Here is a 26,946-nt window from a genome sequence, read left to right as displayed (position 1 = left end):
TTCAGTTTTAATGGCAAGCCTAACACGTGGCATTATGTTGAATGCCTTTTTGAAATCCATGTACACTACATCAACCGAATTACCCTTATCAACCCTCTCTGTTACCTCATCAAAAAACTCAACCAAGTTGATTTGCCTTTAGCAAATCTGTGATGTCTTTCCTTAATTGATTCACCCCTATCCAAGTGACTGTTAATTTTGACCCCGATTACTGTTTCTAAAGCTTCCCCACTCCCAAGGTTAAATTGACTGGCCTATAGTCGCTGGATTTCTCTATATACCCTTTTTTGAACAATGGTGTAACATTTGCAATTCTCCAGTCCTCTTGCACCAGTCCCGTATCTATGGAAGATTGGAATATTATGGCCAGTACTTCCACGATTTCCACCCTCAACTCCCTCGGCATCCTAGGATGCATCCCATCCGCTCCTGGGGATTTATCTACTTTAAGTACAGCCAGCCTTTCTAATTTCACTATCTATGGCAACATTCTCTTCCTTGGTGAAGGCCGATGCAAAGTACTCATTTATTACCTCTGCCTCCATGCATAGGTCTCCTTTTTGGACCCTAATCGGCCCCACCCCTCCTCTTAATGCCCTTTCACTATTTATATGCCTATAGAAGACATTTGGATCACCTTTTATATTGGCTGCCGTTCTATTCTCATACCCTCTCTTTGTCTCTCTTATTTTATTTTTCACTTCTCCTCTTACCTTTCTATATATAGCCTGATGAGGAGATGGCGTGTGAGTTTGAACCAAACAGATTGAGCACTTATTTGAGAAGAAGGCATTCACCATAATTCATTGTTGAATCTCCAAATTTTTCATTTGGCATCGAAGAAAAAAGTGCTCGAGAATTCACAAATAAACTTAGGCCCATTGTAATTTTTTGGCACTTTCTCCCCATCTTTCCTGAAGCTGCCGACATTTGCTGACGTACATTTCCCCACATGCGGAATGCCCTTTAATATCTTGCCCAAGTGGCCATTCTTCAAGTGTGAGCCTAGATAGTGAGTGCTGGCAAACTCTCAGGAGTGATAACCGTGACTGGGCCTTTTTCCCCCTCCATACCCAGGGCACAGAGGTTAATCGTAGTGTCCCAACTGTTTCCTGGCTAAGATCAGAAAACTCTGTTCAAATCACCAACAACTTGCATTCATATAGTGCCTTTAATGCAGAAAAATGTTCCATGGCGCTTCACCGAGGCAGAAGGCCAAAGAAGGAGATATTAGGAGGCGAGACTGAAAGCTTGGTAAAAAGGTGGGTTTTAAAATGTCTCTTAAAAGAAGGGTTTAGTGAAGGAATTCCAGACCAGCGGGACGCGCAGCCCCCAAAGCTGGGGCAGAAAGAGGCTAGAGTCCGAGGAATGGAGAGTAGGATAAGCTGGTGGAAGTTACAGAAATAGGTATGGGATGGAGGGGTTTAAACACAAATTTAAGGTATTGGGGATTCAGAACCAATATTGGTCAGCGAGAAAGAGGTAATGGGCAAGCAGGAGGTGGTGTGGGATAGGATAGGAATGGCAGGGTTTTGAATGGACTGAATTACGGAGGATGGAAGAAAGGAGGCTAGCCAGGAAAGCTTTGGGATACTGAGTCTGAAGGTGACAAAAGAGGTGTGGATTTCAGCAGCAGATGAACTAATGTAGGAGCGAAGACAGTCTTGGTGATGGAAAGGATGTAGGATTGGAGTCTCTGCTAAGAGTCAAATAGGATGATGAGTTTGTGAACAGTCTGATTTATCCTGAGGCAATAGCTGGGAGACAGATCGACTTGGTGGCAAGGGTATGACATTTATTATGGGGCCGAAGAAGATGGTTTTGGTCTTCCATTGTTTAGCTGGAGGAAATTGTAACTCATCAAAGATTGGATATCAAACAAGCAGTGTGACAGTACCAAGACAGTGAAGGGGTGGGGTGCTAGAACTGGGCTTACATATGGAAGCTGACCCATGTCTGCAGATTTTGTCAGATGAAGCTGGGAGCTTCTGTTCTGTATGATTTCTGTACTACACCAGGCATTGCCACTGTTGCCACCTACACCATTAGGGAAGCTAGCCCATCCTTTAAAAAAATATGCTTATCAAGGTAAATGATATCTGTGTAGTGTGGATTTTGTAGTGTAGTGTTTGCCATATAAAAGAGATGATTTCAAAAGGAGAGAGAACATTGTAGGCGAAAAATACTCCTGAAGTATCCTTATATATTTTTTTAATTCCTCTCCTTTCCTGTGAGCATGGATCTCATGTTAATGATGAGACTCAAGGTGAAGAATCGGGTTGAACCTTGCATTTTGCCACTCTGACATGATGCATTGGTAGAATAATGTCCTATGTCACCCAGATATTTTTCTCTCAGGTTGGCTATTAAATGATAGAGACTATGGGCCCAAGTTTGCCCCTCCGGTTAAAACGGTGCGCCGACTTTGTACACGAAAAACGGCAGCGAAAACTTACCTCTGTATTCTCCCTGCTTCTTGGAACGTCGTAGCCTTGGCGTGGCGCAGCACAAGCAGTGAGGGGCGGAGCGCGCTAGAGTGTGCGCGCATGTGCAGTAGCTCCTCTTCCCCCAGAATCTCTACGTGTGCTCTGCAGGCTGTGTGGGAGGGTCCCGAAGCACGCCGCCCCTCCCCCTGGCCGAATGGGCTCTCTCATCGGCGGCCAGAGTGTGCAGAGCTTATTATAGACTGTGCAACAGTACCCAGCTGCTAGTGTTTTTCTGCAGTAAAGCTTCGCTGAAGGTAGGACTCCTATTTTTTTTATTTGATTATTTATTTATTTATTTATTGATTGATTATGTGGTCCTAAATTCCTGTTTGATTTACATTCAAGTTCACTCTTCATCTGCTTTCAAAAGGAATTCTGTAAAATAGTTTGGCTGAAACTCTTATTTACAGTACTTGCTATAATGTATTTGTTAGTTTACCAATTCATTTTTAATCTAGTTGTTTAGTGCTTTGTAAGTCTTGGTGCTAGGTGCAGGTCGTCTCAGCTTCTTTGTATTTTGTATGTGTTATTGAATGCTTATTTTTGTGCTTTGTTTAGTGCTTGGTGCTTTAAATGTACTTATGCTTCTTTAATGTTGTTGTGAAGGTGTTTAGTGCTTTGCAAGGTCCTCTCACTTCCCTCCACCCCCCCACCCCCCCCCCCCCCACCGCTCCATCTCTGGCTACCTGCACTGATTTCTTAACTCTCCAAGGTTTTTCTGTGCAGCCACAAGTGGCCACATACGCTGGCCTAAATTAGTTTGGAGTAACTTTTAGCTGTCCAAACTGGCTTAAATGGCCAAAACAGGCTGGTAACGTCCCGTTTTGGAAAAAAAAACTAAACTTTAAAAAAAAAACCTAACTAACTTACACTGGAGCAAATTAAATGGGCAGAATTGCGATTTTTAAGATACTCCAAAAAAACAGCAACTCCTGAGCAAACTTGGGCCCTCGGAATAAGTAAATTTGTTGGGAGTTGGAGGAAGGAGAGAGGAAAGCTGTTTTGAACCTAGTTGCTTTGTCCAAACATTTGGCCTGAATCACAGTGTATATGATATAATAGGCTCCTATTTAACAGCACTAAGAGCCAAGTGGAAGTGTTAGCAATTGCTGCTCTTGTGCTGGACTGTCAATGAGCTGGGCTGGTTATTATTAATCTGAAGCTGTAATGTGAAGTGCATCCTGGAAGAGATATAAATGTGTATTTTAAGTAATAAAGTCAATGTGACCCTTGTCATTTCTGCTAATTTCCTCCTTGAACTGGTTGCCTGCCTGGCAATAAATGTAATACTTTGCAGATTATTATTGCAGCTGGGCTGAAGGTTCTGCTCCATAGCATCTTGCAAAAATTTCCTCAGACCAAAATGTGCTGAAAATCCAGAAATGCTTGCATTGATTGATGTGTTATCATTGTGTCAATAAAATGGCAACATCCTTTTCACTTAAGTTATCCTATACATGCTGAGTATGTAAAAGAGCCAATATAAACCTTTCTCATATTTTGTCTGTATTGAAGGAGACTTATTTTATTTAAACTGAAAATATGGTCAAAAAACCTTATTGTTATGATGTAGCCTTTTGATATGCAGACAGAAAGTTGTTTTAAAACCTGTGTAAATACGTTTGTTGTACTGTAATTCTTTCCTCTCCACTCTTCTGCAAATGATGTTGAGCCCCTCATTGGTCCTGTTGGAGCTGGTTACTTCCCTGTAGCTTTCACAAGTGGCCACTATTTCTACGTAGGCCTCAAACAAATGTTGGCAACCTCTCGACTATGTAAAACATTACAGCTAGGTCCCAACCTGTTCCCATCCAGTGTCCACGCACTGGCATTTCCAACAGGGCTTGCTCGATAGCAATCAGGAACTGGATATCTGGACACAGTTTTCTCTCTGAGACCAAGCTGAGTTCAGTGAACTTGGCATAGACCAGGGATTGAACTTGGGCCTTCCTGGTTTGCATGTCAATGTAATTTTGAATGATTACTTAATTTTCTGATTCGCATATCTGTAGTCCTTGGGAGGGATATTTCTCCACAAAGCTCCAATACATGCAGATTGCTATTGAGAAGAGGCTATGTGCTTCCCCACATAGAAAGTGAGTATTGCCCTTGAGTTGTTCTTGCACACCTTGTATTGGCCAACTCGGATTGCATTGGCAGAGGTCTGGAAATGATTTGGCAAAATTGGCAGGAGCTAAAGTAGGGAGCTAAACATTGTCACCTGATGAGCTTATGATTAACTATCACCCTAAAATAATATGACTGGAATCACCTGTGCCTCTTGAATTTTTTTAACGATTTCATGTAGAATAAAAGACCATCATGTAATGAAACTTTGTTATAATTGATGGTTATTATGGGCAGAATGAGCATCTTCTGTGCTGGAGTCAGATGCTAGCAGCAATTGTAAAACACTAAAGCTTCACCTCGGGTTCAATTGGAATAAGATGTCCTATCCAGTATAAGATGTGCTGGAACTGTCATTCTGAGGCTTAGTGGATAGATTGTTGTGCAGTCATTGAGCTATTGTGGTTGATTTATTTTTATCAACCTTAGTCTTCTGCAAACAGTTGCTGTAGCTAGACATCCACATACTGCTTCTGCAACATCCCAAAATGTGTACAAGTAATGCTACCTGCAAAACTTCATAAAACTCAATCACTGTTACCGGGGAGAGGGGGATGGATGGAGGGAGGGGAGAGGGGGATGGATGGAGGGAGGGGAGAGGGGGATGGATGGAGGGAGGGGAGAGGGGGATGGATGGAGGGAGGGGAGGGGAGAGGGGGATGGATGGAGGGAGGGGAGGGGAGAGGGGGATGGATGGAGGGAGGGGAGAGGGGGATGGATGGATGGAGGGAGGGGAGAGGGGGATGGATGGAGGGAGGGGAGAGGGGGATGGATGGAGGGAGGGGAGAGGGGGATGGAGGGGAGAGAGGGGGATGGATGGAGGGAGGGGAGAGAGGGGGATGGATGGAGGGAGGGGAGAGGGGGATGGATGGAGGGAGGGGAGAGGGGGATGGATGGAGGGAGGGGAGAGGGGGATGGATGGAGGGAGGGGAGAGGGGGATGGATGGAGGGAGGGGAGAGGGGGATGGATGGGAGGGGGGGAGGAGAGGGGGATGGATGGGAGGGGGGGAGGAGAGGGGGATGGATGGGAGGGGGGGGAGGAGAGGGGGATGGGAGGGGGGGGAGGTGCGGGGGGGGAAATGGTGGGGGGGGGAGATGGAGGGGAGGTGCGGGGAGGGGGGAGAGATGGAGGGGAGGTGCGGGGAGGGGGGAGAGATGGAGGGGAGGTGCGGGGAGGGGGGAGAGATGGAGGGGAGGTGCGGGGAGGGGGGAGATGGAGGGGAGGTGCGGGGAGGGGGGAGATGGAGGGGAGGTGCGGGGAGGGGGGAGATGGAGGGGAGGTGCGGGGAGGGGGAGATGGAGGGGAGGTGCGGGGGGGGAGATGGGGGGGAGATTGCGGGGAGGGGGGAGATGGAGGGGAGGTGCGGGGAGGGAGGGGAGGTGCGGGGAGGGGGGAGAGATGGAGGGGAGGTGCGGGGGGGGAGATGGAGGGGAGGTGCGGGGGGGGGAGATGGAGGGGAGGTGCGGGGGGGGATGGAGGGGAGGTGCGGGGGGGGATGGAGGGGAGGTGCGGGGGGGGATGGAGGGGAGGTGCGGGGGGGGGGATGGAGGGGAGGTGCGGGGGGGGGGATGGAGGGGAGGTGCGGGGAGGGGGGAGAGATGGAGGGGAGGTGCGGGGAGGGGGGAGATGGAGGGGAGGTGCGGGGAGGGGGGAGATGGAGGGGAGGTGCGGGGAGGGGGGAGATGGAGGGGAGGTGCGGGGAGGGGGGAGATGGAGGGGAGGTGCGGGGAGGGGGGAGATGGAGGGGAGGTGCGGGGAGGGGGGAGATGGAGGGGAGGTGCGGGAGGGGGGAGATGGAGGGGAGGTGCGGGAGGGGGGAGATGGAGGGGAGGTGCGGGGAGGGGGGAGATGGAGGGGAGGTGCGGGGAGGGGGGAGATGGAGGGGAGGTGCGGGGAGGGGGGAGATGGAGGGGAGGTGAGGGGAGGTGCGGTGGGGGGGGAGATGGAGGGGAGGTGCGGTGGGGGGGAGATGGAGGGGAGGTGCGGGGAGGGGGGAGAGATGGAGGGAGGTGCGGGGAGGGGGGAGAGATGGAGGGGAGGTGCGGGGGGGGGGGAATGGAGGGGAGGGGAGGTGCGGGGGGGGAGATGGAGGGGAGGTGCGGGGGGGAGATGGAGGGGAGGTGCGGGGGGGGGGAGATGGAGGGGAGGTGCGGGGGGGGGGGAGATGGACGGGAGGTGCGGGGGGGGGGAGATGGACGGGAGGTGCGGGGGGGGGAGATGGGGGGGAGATTGCGGGGAGGGGGGAGATGGAGGGGAGGTGCGGGGAGGGGGGAGAGATGGAGGGGAGGTGCGGGGGGGGAGATGGAGGGGAGGTGCGGGGGGGGAGATGGAGGGGAGGTGCGGGGGGGGAGATGGAGGGGAGGTGCGGGGGGGGAGATGGAGGGGAGGTGCGGGGGGGGATGGAGGGGAGGTGCGGGGGGGGATGGAGGGGAGGTGCGGGGGGGGGGGATGGAGGGGAGGTGCGGGGAGGGGGGAGAGATGGAGGGGAGGGGAGGGGGAGAGATGGAGGGGAGGGGAGGGGGGAGAGATGGAGGGGAGGCGGGGGGGGATGGAGGGGAGGTGCGGGGGGGGATGGAGGTGCGGGGGGGGAGATGGAGGGGAGGTGCGGGGGGGGAGATGGTGCGGGGGGGAGGGAGATGGAGGGGAGGTGCGGGGGGGTTGGGAGATGGAGGGGAGGTGCGGGGGGGTGGGAGATGGAGGGGAGATGCGGGGGGGGGGGGAAGATGGAGGGGAGGTGCGGGGGGGGGAGATGGAGGGGAGGTGCGGGGGGGGGAGATGGAGGGGAGGTGCGGGGGGGGGGAAGATGGGGGGGAGAGATGTGGGGGGGGGGAGATGGAGGGGAGGTGGGGGGGGGAGATGGAGGGGAGGTGCAGGGGGGGTTGGGAGGGGAGGTGCAGGGGGGGTTGGGAGGGGAGGGGAGGTGCAGGGGGGGTTGGGAGGGGAGGGGAGGTGCAGGGGGGGTTGGGAGGGGAGGGGAGGGGAGGTGCGGGGGGGTGGGAGGGGAGGTGCGGGGGGGGAGATGGAGGGGAGGTGCGGGGGGGGAGATGGAGGGGAGGTGGGGGGAATGGATGGAGGGGAGGTGGGGGGAATGGATGGAGGGGAGGTGGGGGGAATGGATGGAGGGGAGGTGGGGGGAATGGATGGAGGGGAGGTGGGGGGAATGGATGGAGGGGAGGTGGGGGGAATGGATGGAGGGGAGGTGGGGGTGGGGGGAATGGATGAGGGGGTGGTGAGGGGAGGTGGGGGGATGGGGGAGATATGGGGGGTTGGAGGGGAGGGGGGGTTGGGGGGAGGGGAGGGGGATGGGGGGTTGGAGGGGAGGGGGGGTTGGGGGGAGGGGAGGGGGGGTTGGGGGGAGGGGAGGGGGGTAGGGGGGAGGGGATGGGGGGTGGGTGGGGGATTGAGGGGGTTGGGGGGGTGGGTGGGGGATGGAGGGGAGTGGGGGATTGATGGAGGGGGGAGGAGGGGGGAGGGGTGGGGGGAGTGGAGGGAGGGGGTGGGGTGGGGGAGGGGGGAGGGTGGGGGAGGGGTGGGGGGTGTGGAGGGGAGGGGGTGGGGTGGGGGCTGGGGGGAGGGGGGGTTGGTGGGGGGTGTGGAGGGGAGGGGGTGGGGTGGGGTGGGGGCTGGGGGGAGGGGGGGTTGGTGGGAGGGTGTAGGGGAGGGTGGAGGGGAGGGAAGGGAAGTTCCTATAACTTCCCTCCTTTTTAAAAAAAAAAAATGAATTGGTCTTCCAACAATTACAGTATGGGAAACTGCGACACCTCGTGTGGCACTGAGTACTTAGACAAAGGAAACTCCTGATCTGTACTGTCAACTGATTTTACCTGGATTGGAAGACGAGGCTGGCCCCGAGCTAGATCAGGGTTCCTATTGAGGATAGAAAGTTGGTTTGTGTGGATGTTAAGAGAAGAGTGTATTGGCCTGAGCTCTGATGAGTCAGACCCCATCATTCAGTTGCCTGTATAAATGGGGTATTAATTGTAATCTCTGAAAGTTGTGCTAAAATGTATTCTTTTGTCACTCCAGGGACTGTGGTCGTCAAGAGCTCGAACATTCAAGTGGGGGATTTGATTATTGTCGATAAGGTTTGTATTTTCAATTGGATTTAAAAATAGTAATTGCATTCAAGTAGAGTCACTATATGTTAGGAAAGATATTGGAATAGTTACTCAAAGATGTGATAGAAAATTTATGGATCTCAAAAGGGAAGATCATGCTTGACCAAATTTATTGCATTCTTTGACGAAGCAACAGAAAGAGTAGACAGGGGTAGTGCAGTTGATGTAATATATATGGGGGCCAAAATTACGTATCGGCCCGGTTGGGGGCGGTAACCTTTCCGAAGCCAGACATTCTGCGCCCGGTGCAGAATTCCCACCCTCGACATGAAATTGGGCTTACCTCCCCTGACAGGAAGTAGAGCACAATGTTTTCGCACTCCGCTTCCTCTCGGCGGGATCGGGGGTGCTACCCGGGGGAATGCCTTGTGCTCCGCGGCCTCGCCGCGTAGTGCTGTCGTGTTCCATGGGTCCTCCCCTTCTGTTAAAGGGGAGGGGCGCTGCGAGCTCTGCAGGTCTTTTGATGGGCTGCCACTCAGCCACAGGGAATGAGTGGTGCTGTGGCCATAGCCCAGCACCGAAGCGGGATGCTGGGCTGCACGATCGCGGCACGGACCCCGTGAAATCGGAAGAGAAAGGGAAGACTGGTAAGTTGGCTAAAGAAAATGGCGGTGTGGGTTGCGCGCACCTCCCCTTTAAATTTTGTCCAGTAACTGGTGTGTACGACCCGCGAGGCTGGAGCTGACATCGCCTGCGGCAGCCTCACAGGATGCTGCCCAATGTGTTGCTGCGGGACTAAAAGGGTTTGCTGCGCACAGTGAGTAGGTCATCGCCGGGGGCACAACAGCCGGGGTGTTACCAGCGGGGATGCAGGGCTACTGCTTTCATGCCTCCACTAATTCCCGCCCAATTTCGCAGGAGCTGGTAGCACCCCCACCACCTCCCCGGGCAAAAACACTTTTGCGCCCTGTTATAAAAACATAAGAAATAGGAACAGGAGTAGACCATACGGCCCCACGAGCCTGCTCCGCCATTCGATAAGATCATGGCTGATCTGATCATGGGCTCAGCTCCACTTCCCTGCCCACTCCCCATAACCCCTTCTTGTTTAAGAAACTATCTATTTCTTCTTAAATTTATTCAATGTCCCAGCTTCCACAGCTCTCTGAGGCAGCGAATTCCATAGATTTACAACCCTCTGAGAGAAGAAATTTCTCCTCATCTCTGTTTTAAATGGGCGGCCCCTTATTCTAAGATCATGCCCTCTAGTTCTAATCTCCCCCACCAGTGGAAACATCCTCTCTGCATCCACCTTGTTAAGCCCCTTTATAATCTTATACGGTTCGATAAGATCACCTCTCATTCTTCTGAATTCCAATGAGTAGAGGCCCAACCTACTCAACCTTTCCTCATAAGTTAACCCCCTTATCCCCAGAATCAACCTAGTGAATCTTCTCTGAACTGCCTCCAAAGCAAGTATATCCTTTCGTAAATATGGAAATCAAAACTGCATGCAGTATTCCAGGTGTGGCCTCACCAATACCTTATATAGCTGTAGCAAGACTACCCTGCTTTTATACTCCATCCCCCTTGCAATAAAGGCCAAGATACCATTGACTTGCTGTACCTGCATACTATCCTGTTAGTGCCCCCCGGAGGCACGACAGTGCAATTTTGCTCCCATGGACTTTCAGAAAGCCTGTGATAAGATACTGTATTGCATCGTTGACTCATGACTAAGGTTAGAGCATGTGGAGTCGGGATAAGTAGCAGAATGGATAGTGAACTGACTATAAAACAGAAAACAGGATTTGGGGTTAAAATTAGTTATTCAAATTGGCGGAAGGTGGGAAGTGGTGTTCCACAGGGATCGGTGCTGCGACCACTATTGTTCACTATTTACATAAATAATTTGAACTTGGGAATTGGAAGTACAATATCAAAATTTGCGGATGACCCCACATCAGTGTGGGGTGGCGGGGTAGGGAGAGAGGGGCGGGCGGTCTCCTAATCTGAGGAAGGACGTTCTTGCTATTGAGGGAGTGCAGCGAAGGTTCACCACACTGATTCCAGGGATGGCTGGACTGTCATATGAGGAGAGACTGGATCAACTGGGCCTTTATTCACTGGAGTTTAGAAGGATGAGAGGGAATCTCATAGAAACATATAAAATTCTGAAGGGACTGGACAGGTTAGATGCGGGAAGAATGTTCCCGATGTTGGGGAAGTCCAGAACCAGGGGACATAGTCTTAGGATAAGGGACTGAGATGAGGAGAAACTTCTTCACTCAGAGAGTTGTTAACCTATGGAATTCCCTGCCGCAGGGAGCTGTTGATGCCAGTTCATTGGATATATTCAAGATGGAGTTAGATATGGCCCTTACAGCTAAGGGGATCAAGGGGTATGGAGAGAAAGCAGGAAAGGGGTACTGAGGGAGTGATCAGCCATGATCTTATTGAATGGTGGTGCAGGCTCGTAGGGCCGAATGGCCTACTCCTGCATCTATTTTCTATGGTTCTATACCGAGGAAGCCAGCGACAAAATACAAGAAGACATTCACAAACTTGCAGAATGGGTGTGTAAATGGTAAATGAATTTCAATATAGATAAGTTTGAGATGTTGCATTCAAAATGTACTTAATTTCTCTGCTTTTACACAAAAACATATGATAAACTTGTATAGAACCTTGGTTCGACCACACTTTGAGTATGTGCACAGTTCTGGTCTCCATGTTACCAAAGGGATAGAGAAGCACTGGAGTAAGTGCATAAAAGATTTACAAAGAGGGTACCAGAACTAAGAGGGTACAACTATCAGGAAACACTGAGCAGGCTTTGGCTCTTTTCTGTAGATTGGAGAAGACTGAGGGGTGATCTGATTGTGGTCTTCAAAATTATGAAGGGGTTTCATACTGTAGGTGTAGAGTAGATGTTTCTACTTGTGGGGGAGTCCAAAACTAGGGGCCATAAATACAATATTGTCACTAATAATTCTAATAACAAATTCAGGAGAAACAGCTTTACTCAGTGAGTGTGAGAATGTGGAGCTCGCTATTACAGGGAGTATTTGAGGCGAACAGCATAGATGCATTTAAGAGAATGCTAGATAAGTACATGAGTGAGAAAGGAATAGAAGGTGGAAGGAAGCTAGTGTGTAGCATAAAAACCAGCATCGATCTGTTGGGACAAAAGGCATGTTTTTGTGCTGTAAAATGTTATGTTACTTGAGTACAATGAGAAAATTGGTTATCAAGAGCAAATGCAATTTTATAGCCGCATCCTGATAAATATGTAAATTGTTTAGAGATTTTGATCATCTGGAACACTTCTTTAGACTGCATATCAAGAAGTAAAAATCAGTTTGTTGGATTTTTGACTCAGCATGTTTTAATTACTTGTACTGCAATGGACCTCGCGTATGCTTTGCTCTGAATGGAACTGGTTCTAAATTAGATCTGTCCTGCACATCGAATAAATTTGCAGCACATTTATAATAACAAAAGAAACAAATGCAAAGCTCACTGATATCAAGCCAATTTTACCCATATATGGGGCAGTTTTGCATGCACTCATATTATACCATGGAGGAAAGCATCATCACGCATGGGTAATGACATCCTTATTAGAACATAAGAAATAAGAGCAGGAGTAGGCCACCTGGCCCCTCGAGCCTGCTCCACCATTCAATAAGATCATGGCCAATCTGATCATGGACTCAGCTCCACTTTCCTGCCCGCTCCCCATAACCCCTTCCTTAGCGCTCAAAAATCTATCTATCTCCACCTTAAATATATTCAAAGACCCAGCCTCCACAGCTCTCTGGGGCAGAGACTTCCATAGATTTACAACCCTCTGAGAGAAGAAATTCCTCCTTATCTCCGTTTTAAATGGGCAGCCCCTTATTCTGAGACTGTCCCCTAGTTTTAATTTCCCCTATGAATGGAAATATCCTCTCTGCATCCACCTTGTCGAGCCCCCTCATTATCTTTTATGTTTTGATAAGATCACCTCTCATTCTTCTGAACTCCAATGAGTAGGGGCCCAACCTGTTATGTATGTAAACTTTATTAGTGCGTAAGGCTTGCCACCAGGGGGCGCAACTGTGGGAGACCCAAGGGTCACCTGGTCACCCTGGGCAAGCAGGTATAAAAGGCAGTCCACCATGCTGCATCCTCACTCTGGAGTTACATTAAAGAGACCAAGGTCACAACAGTTTGAGCTTACAGCATACAGTCTTGTGGAGTTATTTTGAACATAACACAACCTACTCAACCTATCTTCATAAGTCAACCCCCTCATTTCCGAATCTGCTGACATGGTTACAGATTTCTCCTAGATTGCTGTTAATGCTGCTTCAGGGACTGTGGTTGATGGGTCGGAGATGCCCATTATCCCAATTTTTCAACATTTATTTTTCCCTTTTGAGTGCAGGGTAACTTAATTATTGGCGTATTGGACTGGGGACCAGAGAGAGCAGGAGACCACAAGGAATTTGTGCGGTGCTTGCTGCACAGTCACAAGTAATGCCCTATGTGTTAGCAGTAGAGACAGAATTAGCACCATCTCATGCTATCAGGTGCTGCCGATGCTCGTGCATGCTCTCTCATTTGCTCTAATTTATCTCGTGCTTCCAACTGGTTTCACTGTTTAATTCAGTAAATTGTTTTCTGATTTTATTTTCTACAGAACCAGCGGGTACCTGCTGACATGATCTTCCTCCGAACATCGGACAAAGGTGGTAAGTGCTTCACTCTGTAAATCATTTGCAGTTTAAAGAGTTTCCCTCTCAACTGCCACCCACTTCAGTGGTTTCATATGACAGAGCTGCTTTGTTTAGATATCCAATCGGTCACATTTCTGATACTGAGTCGGCTGTGACCTTAATGGTGTTCTGTTCTGCTCCACAGTATTCAGTATATATAATAAGTAATAATTCAATATAATCAATTGTAACCTTGATAATGGTGTTTAAACTGTCTCATTGCTGGAAAAAAATTATACAATTTTTTTTGTTTTTACTATTATTGTATTTTTTTAATAGATTTTCCATTGTTCGATGTGGCTATATAATTCTCAATGGCTGAGTGTTAGTGTGACAAATGAACAGTGACCAGAATGGCAGAGAGCCACTGTAAATGGGCTTTTAAATAAAACCATGGCGATATCCTGCAATGGGTCATCAAGTTTATTCTGAATATTTGAGCCATTTAGACCCAGGAAGTTCCCAGATGATAGCAGGCCAGCAGACGTTTGAGCTGCTAACACTTTTTCTTCGCTCATCTCCATTGTTCAACTCCAGCGGGCAAGATCAGCTGTCGCTGTAACAACTGATCGTTTGGCTGATTTGCTGACTCAAAGCTGCAACTCCAGCTCCCAGACCTGCAACACAACCAAAACAGCTGGCCAAAAATGTTCATCAGCAGCCATGACCCACCCCACCCCCACCCCCCAGCCAGCTGTAGAGGTGAGTGCCAAAAGCAGCAGGTCTGACCTCCAGTGATCCCGTTAGCAGCCTTCACGGCGCTGATCTCAGCTCAGCTGCCCACTTCAAAGTCAGTAGAGAGCAAACCAGTTTAAATGCACTGCTGTGTCACTAAGTGGAGTGCCTGTTAAACAATAGGTGGTACGTACAGTTAATGCCGAATTGTTTGGCTTTATTGCAATCTTGTTGATTTGAAAAATAACATAACCACAGACAGTACTGTTCTTGTAGCGCTGCCCAGTGTTGTAAATTGGCCTTGGTAATTGAACCTCAGGAGTAAAGCTGACTGGAGCAGTTCCAGTCATGAATTATATCTTTTAAAAATTCCTGTACAGTTCAGAAGGGACTACAGTGGCCAACGGAGGGAGGAATATATTGACACATTAGTGGGTGTAACGAGATAATGTATAGCGCCCTCTAGCTAGGAGGCATCAATATAATGCATAGCGCCCTCTAGCTAAGAGGTATCGGGAGCTATATTGAGAGAGAGGTTCTGTGAAGGAACACCATCTTAAGCTCCACGTGGCTGACTGAGATCTCCCAAATAAATAGAGTTAAGTTGAACTAAGAGTGTTAAAGAGACTATAAAATATGTGGTGTCCGAAGCAGAGACTTCCAATCTTTCGTTGAATGCATCTACGACCGAAATATTGGAACTGTAAGACTTTTTCAAGCCAATTGCAATCGATGTTAAGCAATGCAGTGCAGAGCGTGCTTCCTACACATCGCACGTGGATCCGTGGAGGGCAATAAATAGTCAAAAGCTTATAAAATAATCTAGAGGCATTAGTAAAGTAAACTTAAAGTGGCGTAAGTTATTGTAGAGCCTCGAGTGAAAAAGTATTTCTACAAATACATGGCCACGATATTTTACTATTAGACTTGTTCTAGTCCTCTGAGTATTTGAATTGTATACATCTATGTGACAAACCTAAAGTCCTAAACTGTAGCGCGCTATCATGACCACCACGGTGCCAACTCCCGCGCACATTCCTCTCCCACCTCCATTGCAGGTGACTGGCGATTTGAAAGCCAACTGGAAAAAATTCAAACAGCTGTGGGACAGCTATGAAATTATCACGAATATTGTGGAAAAACCAGATAGAGTTAGCATTGCAATATTTATCACTGCCATTGGCAGCGATACCCTAGATATCCACAATAATCTTCCCTACAAATCAGAGGAAGACGAGCAGGAAATTGAGATTATTTTGAAGCTCTGGGAAGAGCACTGTAAAGGTAAAACCAACATCATCATCTATGAACGGTACCAGATTAACAACTGTGCACAAGGGGACGAGCAGTTTGACAGATATCTCGTGAAAGTGAGCGAGCTAGCATCGTCATGTGATTTCGGCAATTTGAGGGATGATTTCATCAGAGACCGCATAGTCTGCGGAATATCTGATAACACTCTGCGTAAGAGGCTGTTGCAAAAATCAAGCCTAACACTCGATAAATGTGTGATGCTCTGCAAAGTTATAGAGGCCACAGTTGCACAAATGAAATCCATGAAGCTCACTAAAACAGACTCTGAAGATGTCAAAGCTGTCAGACAGAAACCCTGACCCACAAAGAAAGAATTCACAGACAAAGAGTTCATGAACAATTGCAGGTATTGTGGCAAAAGATATGAGCTGTCAAAAACTAAATACCCAGCATATGGGAAAACCTGCACAAGTTGCAGCAAACTAAATCACTTTTCTCAAAAGTGCAGAGAGTGGATCGAGGCAGGTCTACACATAACCCTAAATATAAGGGCAAGCAAAAAGTTCACGCACTATATGAAGAGAGTTATGATTCTGATTTTGAAGTCATGACTCTAAAGATGCTTGGTAAAGTTGATGGCACAATTAAGGACAAAGCTGACAAAAAGTATCCCAACAAGATTATGGCTATCTTCTCCATCAAAGGTCAAATGGTAAAAATGCAAATAGATTGTGGGGCCACATGCAATGTGCTACCTCTTAGATATTTATCTAAGACAATACTGTCACTATATGACAATTATGCAACCATTCCAGTGGTAGGGATTTGTAATGTGTCACTGGAAAATACAAAGAACAAGCATAAGTACATTGTGCCCTTTGTGATCATTGAGGGCCAAAGTGCACGACTGATTGGCTCACGCACTGTTCAACAGCTACAACTGATAAAAGTGCAGCATCAGAATATCACGGTGGTAAATGAACCATGCGAATCGCAAACTACGAAAAAGGCAAAGTTCTCGCTAGCGTCAAAAACTAATGTCAACGATGCGTATCCAGATGTGTTTAAGAGACTTGAACACATGCCAGGGACAGTTCACCTTGAACTTAATGAATCAGTGACATCAGCTGTAATGCCACCCAGATGGGTACTAATTGCGATCAAATAAATGCTAAAAGAGGAACTCGGGATCGTTTGGAAAAACAGCAAATCATCACGAAAGTGGTTGCATCAACGGACTGGGTATCCAATCTAGTGACTATACAAAAACCAAATGGAAAGATACGAGTGTGTATTGACCCTCAACATCTGAACAATGCCCTGAAACATGGACACTATCCACTTCCTGTGATCGATGGCATCTTGCCACAGATGTCAAATGTAAAGATCTTCACTAAAGCAGACTGCAAGGAAGCTTTTTTACAATGTGAACTAGACACACAGTCCTCCTACCTCACACCTTCTAGACTCCATGGGGACGATATCGATATAATAGAATGCCATTTGGCATCAGTCCTGCCCCGGAAATCTTCCAGCAGAAGCTAGACCAGAAACTCGAGGGTCTAGATGGAGTCTACAAGATTGCAGATGATAACTTGATCACTGGACGCAGTGAGACATTTAAAGAGGCCAATCACGATCATGACACAAACTTGTACAAATTCATGCAGAGAGCGAAACATCAAAGTGAACTACGATAAGTTCACATACATGGGACACATACTGTCTAGTGATGGACACAAAGCCGACCCAAGCAAAATGGTCACAATCAACGAAAGGCAGAAACCGCAGGATGTCGCAGTTGTACAATTATTTGTCGACATGACAAAGTACCTCGCAAAATTCTTGCCAGCTCTTTCAGACCTCAATGAGCCTCTGCGATGGCTTACTCAAAAAGACACAGTCTGGAAATGGACTGAAGAACAAGACAAAGCATTTGAAGCTATTAAACAACGCATGACAGATTCTCTGGTGCTCAGGTACTTTGACCACAAACTTGTAACCGAAGGTCAAGGAGATGCTTCAAGCAAGGGTCCAGGGTTCGTCCTTCTGCAACAGGGACAACCAATTGCATACGTGAGCCAAACACTCACTCCAGCAGAAATTCGATACACTCAAATTGAAAAGGAGCTGCTTGCTCAAGTCTTAGGAATGGAACAAAACCATCAATATGTATACAGTTGCAAGATCATGCTCTGGACAGACCATAAGCCTTTCGTTGCCATATGAGGCAATCCATTATCTGCAGCACCCAAGCGACTACAATGTCTGCTCATTCGTCTCAACCAATATGACGTCAAAATAAAGTATCAACCTGGAAAAGAAATGTATCTAGCAGACACCCTCTTACGCGCATACCTCAAAAACGTGGAAAGATCACTGACAGAGATTGCAGTGGAATGCATCCATATGGTGGACTTTCTCCCACTCTCCAAACAAGGACTGACTACCATACAACATGCAATTGCAAGCGACTCCGCACTATAACTGGTCATACAACAAACCACAACGGGATAGCCAGAAACGACGCATGAATGCCCGTCTGAAACGCATGCATACTTCAAAGTTCGTGACGAACTCACAACACAGGATGGCGTTTCTTCAAAGGCTATCGCCGTGTCATACCAAAATCCCTGAGATCCGATATTCACCAGCGACTTCATGCTGCTCACACTGGTGTCGAGAGCACTCTTCGATGTGCCAGAGAATCTGTTTAGGACTGAACAGTGACATAAAAGGCTATGTTTCAAAGTGTGAGCCATGTAACGCCTATCAATCGAGCCAACTAAAAGAACCATTGATAGTCATGACCTTTCTGAGTCCATGGGAAAAGATTGGTTGTGACATATTCACACTCGACGACAAAGACAAATGCACAGTGGACTACTACTCGGGACTATTTCGAGATAGACAATCTGCAGGGAAAGAAAAATTCCACTGTCATCATCAAACACCTCGAGTATAGTATTAGACAGTCCCTCCTATTGAGGATGACCCACTTCCACACCAAAAAGGGATGAGTTCATAGGCGTTTCAATGAGGGACCTGACATTCTCGATCCCGAACTACATACTGAAGGGTGGAAGATGCCCCTGCATGGATTCTTTTAATGTGGGGTGGCCGTTGCACACCAGCGACCACACAAGCTTGACAGAGCTAGGTCTTGATCCAGTGGCAAGGGTTAACCAAGGCGACTGGAGACCAAGCTCTGCTGCACGGACCTAGTGCGCACACATACTCCTACTGTCCATAGATTGCAGTGTGGGCTGGCCCATGCTGCCCCGAGCCCTCACCTCTTCTGGGCCCCGAACTCTCGCCTCTGCTGGGCCCTGATCACAACGCTCCTGGGCCCTGATCGCTCTCTGCTCCTCCGCCCTGATCAGAAACAGGACATCAATTAGTCGTCTCTTATCTTGGAGACATCAAATATAGAGAGATGCTGTGAGGCACGCACTAAATCAGTAGCTGAAAGTGATTAACAGACTGGGTTTTGTGTTTAGTGATCCCGGGTGTGTTACCTCTACCTTCCCTGGATAACAAGACTAGGAGAGCCACTCTGGAAGGTAGGGGAAGCTGGGACAAGAAACACTTCTCGAACCACAGTATTCCAGACAAGTTTCAATCCGACAATGGACTTCCCTTCAACTCACAACAGTTCACAAACTTTGCTACAGAATATGGATTTGATCAGCAACAAGTTCACCAGAATATCCACAAAGCAACGGAAAGGTTGAGAATACGGTTAAGCTCGCAAAGTGGTTAATCAAGGAGACAAAAAGACTGCGGTGACTTCTACATGAGCTTTCTCATCTGGTGAATAACACTAACTGAAGGCCTTGATAGTTCGCCAGCACAGCGCTTACTTGGTTGCCGCACAAAGACAAACATCCCAATCGCAAACGAACTACTCAAACCAAGAATCATACACGACGTCATCATCAACAAAGAAAGGAACCATGCCAAACAAGCACACTACTACAACAGAGATGCTACAGCACTTCCTACACTGCAGGAAGGAGAAACAGTAAGACGCAAAAGCGAGAATGCAAAGAGTGACAAAAAGTTCAGGTTCAGAAAGAAGTTGGCATGCGATCATATCAGGTCATTACAGAAGATAGCCATGAGTATCGCAGAAATAGGAAACATCTAAGAGAGCGCTGAAACATTCATCGAAACTTCAGAGATCTCAGTGACACCCACAGGCGATCCACTGCCAACACAGCCAAATAGCACGTGAAACAGCACTTCAGCGATATGTTGCCTGATATTTTCCCTCAGAGCACTGATAAAGGAACTAAAGCGATCAGTGCACAGAACACCACTGAAACAACCCGTTTGAGGCAAAGCAACAGAATCCGCACAACACCAAAATATCTGAAGCACTATATACAGAAATAAGAAATCATGGACACTGGACATATAGAAACATAGACAATAGGTGCAGGAGTAGGCCATTCGGCCCTTCGAGCCTGCACCACCATTCAATAAGATCATGACGGATCATTCACCTCAATACCCCTTTCCTGCTTTCTCTACATACCCCTTGACCCCTTTAGCTGTAAAAACCATATCTAACTCCCTCTTGAATATATCTAACGAACTAGCATCAACAACACTCTGCGGTAGAGAATTCCAGAGCTTAACAACTCTTGAGTGAAGAAGTTTTTCCTCATCTCGGTCCTAAATGGCCTACCCCTTATCCTTAGACTGTGACCCCTGATCTGGACTTCCCCAATATCGGGAAAATTCTTCCTGCATCTAACCTGTCTAGTCCCGTCAGAATTTTATATGTTTCTATGAGATCCCCTCTCATTCATCTAAACTCCAGTGAATACAGGCCCAGTCAATCCAGTCTCTCCTCATATGTCAGTCCTGCCATCCCGGGAATCAGTCTGGTGAACTTTCGCTGCACTCCCTCAATAGCAAGAACATCCTTCCTCAGATTAGGAGACCAAAACTGAACACAATATTCCAGGTGAGGCCTCACCAACGCCCTGTACAACTGCAGTAAGACCTTCTTGCTCCTATACTCACATCCCCTAGCTATGAAGGCCAACATGCCATTTGCCACCTTCATCGCCTGCTGCATCTGCATGCCAGCCTTCAATGACTGATGTACCATGACACCCAGGTCTCATTACACCTCCCCTTTTCCTAATCTGCCGCCATTCAGATAATATTCTGCCTTCATATTTTTGCCACCAAAGTGGATAACCTCACATTTATCCACCTTATACTGCATCTGCCATGCATTTGTCCTCTCACCTAACCTGTCCAAGTCACCCTGCAGCCTCTTAGCATCCTCCTCACAGCTCACAATGCCAGCCAGCTTGGTGTGATCTGCAAACTTGGAGATATCACACTCAATTCCTTCATCTAAATCATTGATGTATATTGTAAATAGTTGGGGTCCCAGCACTGAGCCCTGCGGCACTCCACTAGTCACTGCCTGCCATTCTGAAAAAGGACCCGTTTATCCCGACTCTCTGCTTCCGGTCTGCCGACCAGTTCTCTATCCATGTCAATACATTACTCCCAATACCATGTGCTTTAATTTTGCACACCAATCTCTTGAGTGGGACCTCGTCAAAAGCCTTTTGAAAGTCCAAATACACCACATCCACTGGTTCTCCCTTGTCTACTCTACTAGTTACATCCTCAAAAAAAAAATCTAGAAGATTTGTCAAGCATGATTTCCCTTTCATAAATCCATGCTGACTTGGACCGATCCTGGCACTTTCCAAATGCGCTGCTATTTCATCTTTAATAATTGATTCCAACATTTTTCCCACTACTGATGTCAGGCTCTCTGGTCTATAATTCCCCATTTTCTCTCTCCCTTTTTTAAAAAGTGGTGTTACATTAGCAACCCTCCAGTCCATAGGAACTGATCCACTTGGATAAAGAATTAACAAGACAAGAGTTTTCTTATTGTTAAACTTGTAGTTGTTTAATACATGTATTCAGAAGAAGTTAACTACCTGTTTATATTGAAGCTAACTTTAATTCAATTTTGTTTCTTATGAAAGGAAAGGTGCAACGAGATAATGTATAGTGCCCTCTAGCTAGGAGGTAAGGGAGCTGTACTGAGAGAGGGGGTCTGTGAAGGAACACCATCTTAAGCTCCACATGGCTAACTGAGATCTCCCAAATAAATAGTTAAGTTGAACTAAGAGTGTTACAGAGATTATAAGATGCAATGGGAAGGGGGATATTTAGATTTAATGTTGACAGTGTCTCAGTTGGCATTGCTATAAGACCGTTGTCTCAGGTGGATCTGGGTTATATTGGTGCCAAGTCTGAAAGCTACAAACTATGCATTTAAAAGTGGAAGTTTTACGAATCTCCTTAGCTAATTGTTGTAGCAAGCTTTTTGGAATGTTGATTTGGGAAAAGTGAGAAATCCATCAGCCCTCTGCTGGTCAATCTGCAGTAGTTGGAGCTGTGTGGTTTGAACTTGTTTTTGCATTCTCCACATTAAATTAAATGAAGGTAACAGCCACATGCTGTACTTCTTGTCTTCACAGTAGTGACGTTAACATATCAATATTCTCTGCCCATGGCTTGTACATGTGTGACTGCCTCCCTTGTGTTTTCCAGGTTCCTGTTTTATCCGCACAGATCAGCTGGATGGTGAGACTGACTGGAAGATGCGTCTGCCTGTTGGCTGTACTCAGAGATTACCCATTGCAGCTGTAAGTATTGCAGACACAGCTGGGATTGTGGCTTGGAAAATTCTGACCTGGGAGATACTCTAAAGAATTCCAACTCTTGTCTTCTAATAGTTGCTATTCCTTTTCAGTCTCCACAGTTACTCTTCCTCCTCATCCACAAATAATATCTCCAAAGCTGTGCTTTGTTCTTTCATTTAATGCTGGTTTTATTTTGCTACAGATGCCACACTGTGTTGGTGCCAAACAAACCATATGAAGCTACCACTGGGATTGGCTACTGGAGCCAGTGAGAACACCTTGAAATGACAGCCCTATTCTACATTGCCATCACATTAGCAGCAGTATAACTACTGTTGATTTAAAGCTCCCTTTATAACTTGCCTGTTTTAAAACTTTTTAAGCATAATTTTGCCAGCATAGCAAGGAGCCTTTCAATTATTGCCAGAAATAACTGACTGCCTCACCCATTTCCTGATGGATTAACAATAGTGAGTAATTGAGCCAAATCAATTCTCATGATCACAGGTTTGATCTCCAGTCTCTGCTGAGCAAGCTGGCCTCATCTGGGGCAGCTGTCGGGGTGCCACCAATAGTCCGAGTTAGGGACAGGAAAATCAGGAAGAGTTTCTCTTCCTTATTCATGCCCAGTGACCTCTGCTTGAAGTATCTGTGTGCATGTGTGTGGGAGACAAAACATCAAAGGTAGTGAGAGAGAGAGAGAGAGAGAGAGAGAGCGCGGGGGTAGGGGTAGGGGTAGGGGTGTGTCTCAATTTCTCTGACTGACCCCTCTGCAACTCAGACTGCCCCTCTCCAACCTCCAATTCTCTCCAACCCCCAACCTCCAACTCTCTCCTCTCTCCAACCTCCAACTCTCTCCTCTTCCCCCTCACACTCACAGGTGGAATAAAGTGGTGTGCCTTTATGCGCATGCGCAGTACAGCAATCAGCCTCAAACGGCCCCGAAATGATGACATGTCGGAAGACAAAAACTACAAAAAAAAATTGCCAAGTCTCGCGCATGCGCATTGGAGGCCCTCTGAAGATCCCCAAGTGGCAAGGCCTCCAACTGCCACACTTTGATGACACCGGCCACTCACTCCCACTCCCGCCCAGCGACTGCCGCTGCCAGCCACACAACGGAGCCGAAAGTGGCTCCTGCTGGGACCCGGCGGCAGTGGGCAGCAAAAAGGTAGGTGTCGCCGAGAAATGGATGGTGACCAAATTTGGCCCCTTAGTCTTTCTATTCTCTGTTTCCAGAAGGCGTTTTGGATGAAATAGTCATTGTGTCTGTGAGAATGAATTATATTTCAGAATTGCAGTGCATTCTACCAAGTTCAGAATACAGGAGTAATAAGTTAGAGCAAAACCACCAAAGGGTTTTGTCTTTGTAGGCCTCTTGGGAAAATAACATGGAACCTTGTGAGCCACATTAAGTTTAAATCACTGCTCCCATTACTTAGCTTGTACCTCAAACTGCCTACATTAACAGAACTTGATGTTCTTATTTAGGATTTATCTGCCAGAGAGGTAACAGTGGGATGTTTTATTACGTTCAAGGTGCTATATAAATATTAGTTGTTGTAAGAAAATTCTCTTCCAAAGCTCTATGCGCACACAATTCAAGTTGGAAAAAGCAGTGAATAAGAATGTCAAGTCAGGTTTTTAAACAGAAAGTTGAGTGTAAACTTTCACCAGGTTCAGAAGGTTTGAATGCAGGAGGTTAACTAGAAGTTATTTTGTTTAAATCAAACAAGATAACTCACTAATGTGGGGAATCTCATGTGTTCATTATTTTGTATTATTACACAAAGACTGTTTGCAATGATTAGATTAAGTGAGTCTGATCATAAGCATGTTCCTTTGCAGTTTGAAATAAAGCAGTTTAATTATTTAGATCTGGGCCAAGTGTTTTCTTGATCTGCCTTTGTAAAGATTGGAGAAGACTATGTGAGGGCATGGGTGAAAGACCTATTATTCAGTTTAAGAAGGATGTATTATTACGTCCCTTGGGTAATGCTATCCTGTATTGGGCAGTGTGCATTATCTGAAACGTGTAAAGGGTGTGGATCTATGCATGGGAAGTGATTGGCGTCACTGAACCCGAGAAGGTATCCATTGTTACCCGAAACTGTAAAGCGCATGCACATATACAAACACACCCATGCATACACTCTTGCTTCATGTACATAGTGAATAACGGGAAATTCCCAAACTGGTTAACCTGTGGTTTTTCCAACAGACACTGACAATCTTATGAGGACTCATAAAAATTCTATATGTGTAAATAGCTGAGGCATTGATTATTGATCAGAATTTCAGTCAACAAAAAAAAAACCTGCCTGTGCTGGCTTCCTGTGGGTGGGACTGGTGTCAGGTTATCATTGATTCAATATTTGTCAGATGATGGCACACAGATGTTGTTCAATTCTTACTCTGTTTTCATTTTAACACACAGGATCTGCTACAAACACGATCTTATGTTTATGCAGAAGAACCAAACCTTGACATTCACAGTTTTATGGGGACTTTCACCCGGGTGAGTTGAATTTGGCGACTGGGAAGAAAACACTCCATTTAGGGTTCCATGTGTTGTAGTAGATGTCTTGTTATTCTCATTCCATTTTTAAAAGATTTTATTGTGAGGGGCTATTTTGTTTAATTTTTGTTTAAACAAGGATATATCTCTCTTTTATGAGGCAATGATGAAACATGCTTGTGCACTTATTACTTCAGTCTTTTTTTTCCCTTCAACAATGTTCTCCCCTCATCTCCTGAAGGTGTGGCCTCCTTCCTGGACGACTGTTCCATAGGGACAGGTCCGCCTCCAATACCTCGCCCAAGTGACCATTATTCATGTGCAAGCTTCGAGTGATTGTGAGCTGCTTATTCAACCACAGGAGAGTGCATCATAGCTGTTACAAATGCTGTTCTCTCCCAGCGTCCACGCGCATGCAGTTTGAATAGGGGTTGCTGGATACAGATCAGGAGTGAAAATCCTTTACAGTTTTTCCCTTTCCAAACCCAAGTTGCTGAGGTCAATTATAGTGTTCATAGTGCTGTCCTGTTTGAGATCAGCTGTCTCAGCATGGACTGGGGCTCGAACACAAAACCTCCCAGTCCATTTGGCTCAAGACTAACTTTAGCTCTGAGCCAAGGGGGAAGCAGAAGTATTTCATTAACGCGGCTGGTCCTGCTGGAGTGATCTGTGCAAGAGTGAGCCAATTGTGCTCGTTAGTGTCTGTGGTTTGGGATCAGGTTGATGGGAAAGAACAGTCTGCTCAGCTAGCACACAATAAATATGGTAGCTTGGTGGGATAGCAGGAATGGCAATTTAATCATTCTGAAAAATTTATATTTTTCATTTGCAGATTGGTATGAAAATATTTGCAATTTTGTTGACTGTTATGGAGTAGTGCTCCATCGAGAGATTGCTGCTACATAAATTGGAAAAATGTTGTTTTGTTTTGTGTGTTTTAGGAGGACAGTGACCCACCAATTAATGAGAGTTTGAGCATTGAGAACACATTGTGGGCCAGTACGGTCATTGCTTCTGGTAAGGTGATTTTCTCCTTCCCTTGAGAGACAAAAACAAACTCTGACTTCCTCATTTTCCCATTTTTCAAAGCATTCCGGAAAACCTCTCGATGACTCACTGTTGACCAAGTTTTGCTGAGTAAATGGGCGCTTCAGGAGAAGTCACCTTCATGACAACATCCTTCACAAACATTTTATTGTTTGCTTACAAGCACATGGTCTGCTGAATTAAGTGGAAATATGTCATTGAGTCCTGTACACATGATGCACATTTTGTTTCCTTCCAGAATCAAAGAACAGTTTGCAAATAGTTTCAGGGAGATTGTGTCTCTTTAATGTAGTGACTTACTTATCTACACAATTAACAAATATTACATATTCTGAAATACTCAAGTGCTTGTCTAGGTCAAATTCCAGGATTTGACGTCTTCCATCTTTTTGTGGGTCTGCAATTCTGCTGTCAGAATTACATTTAAGAATGTAAATAACGGGGGCCACTCACAGATGTCACCACCACCTCCCAACCACCCCATTCTGTCTGTTCAGCCCCGTTAAGGGGCTTGCTTTATTCAATCTCTGAGTAATGATCTACATGTGAAACGTTATCCAGTTCTTCCTCTCTGCAGATGCTGATAGCTGCAGTGTGTGTCCAATATTTGCAGTTTTTCTCTTGTTTCAAAGTGATATTTCCAGATTTCTCAACTTTCCCCAGTTTAAATATTTGGCCAAAATTACGATCCCAAAATCTCAATAGTTATAACACAGAAACCAATTTGGACTCCTTCCTCTAGTTCTACTCCATTGTGTTTGTAAATCCATTTCTCACTGCTGCACTGTGGGTTATATTAGTGGCATGAGCAGTTTAGATTTAATATAAACTGAATATTTTCAACCTATAAACATTTAAATGAATCATTGAGTGATTTATTTTATTTTATTGTCTTGAATAATTGCTGTCCACCGTTTATTAATTCAGTTGAATCATTGAATATATTTTATATATTTTATATATAGTGATTTTTCAATGTATTGGGTCAGTAGAGAAAATACCATTGTTGCAGCTTGACAAATCTTATCATTCACTTGTTGCTATATATTGTCCGTGGCCCAGCACGAGGGCCTCTTGCTGGAGCCATAATGCTGTCATAGAACATGCCCCTTCCACCACTCGCCCAGTGTGCACTCCAGTTGAAAATCGTCCCCACAATATTTTTGAATGCTGTACATTGCACAGCCCTAAATTGAGATAATACATCTGTGTTAAAATTGTGTTAACAAAATGTTGAAGCATTGCTCTTCATAATGACCTTCTATTCTCTCGAAGCATTCCTGTGTTGAAAGACACTGCAGGCTGTGTGTTCTCTTATACACAGT

At 46.6% G+C, this 26,946-nt stretch overlaps 1 protein-coding gene across 2 annotated transcripts in view; it reads left to right on the top strand.

The window, feature by feature from the left end:
* The window catches only part of LOC139277503 (probable phospholipid-transporting ATPase IIA), a 174,355-nt gene that overhangs the window by 40,172 nt on the left and 107,237 nt on the right, over window positions 1–26,946 (top strand). For both annotated transcript variants that reach the window (XM_070896037.1, XM_070896036.1), the window contains exons 5-9: window positions 8,641–8,699; window positions 13,360–13,411; window positions 21,965–22,059; window positions 24,494–24,574; window positions 25,516–25,591. In XM_070896037.1, the coding sequence (XP_070752138.1) occupies window positions 8,641–8,699; window positions 13,360–13,411; window positions 21,965–22,059; window positions 24,494–24,574; window positions 25,516–25,591 (363 nt within the window). The remainder of the gene's footprint in view (window positions 1–8,640; window positions 8,700–13,359; window positions 13,412–21,964; window positions 22,060–24,493; window positions 24,575–25,515; window positions 25,592–26,946) is intronic.

The sequence above is a fragment of the Pristiophorus japonicus genome, chromosome 12 (assembly GCF_044704955.1).
Source record: "Pristiophorus japonicus isolate sPriJap1 chromosome 12, sPriJap1.hap1, whole genome shotgun sequence".
In the NCBI taxonomy this organism is placed as follows: Eukaryota; Metazoa; Chordata; class Chondrichthyes; family Pristiophoridae; genus Pristiophorus; species Pristiophorus japonicus.
Note: the sequence above shows the minus strand (reverse complement) of the source record. Positions and strands in the feature narration are given on the sequence as shown.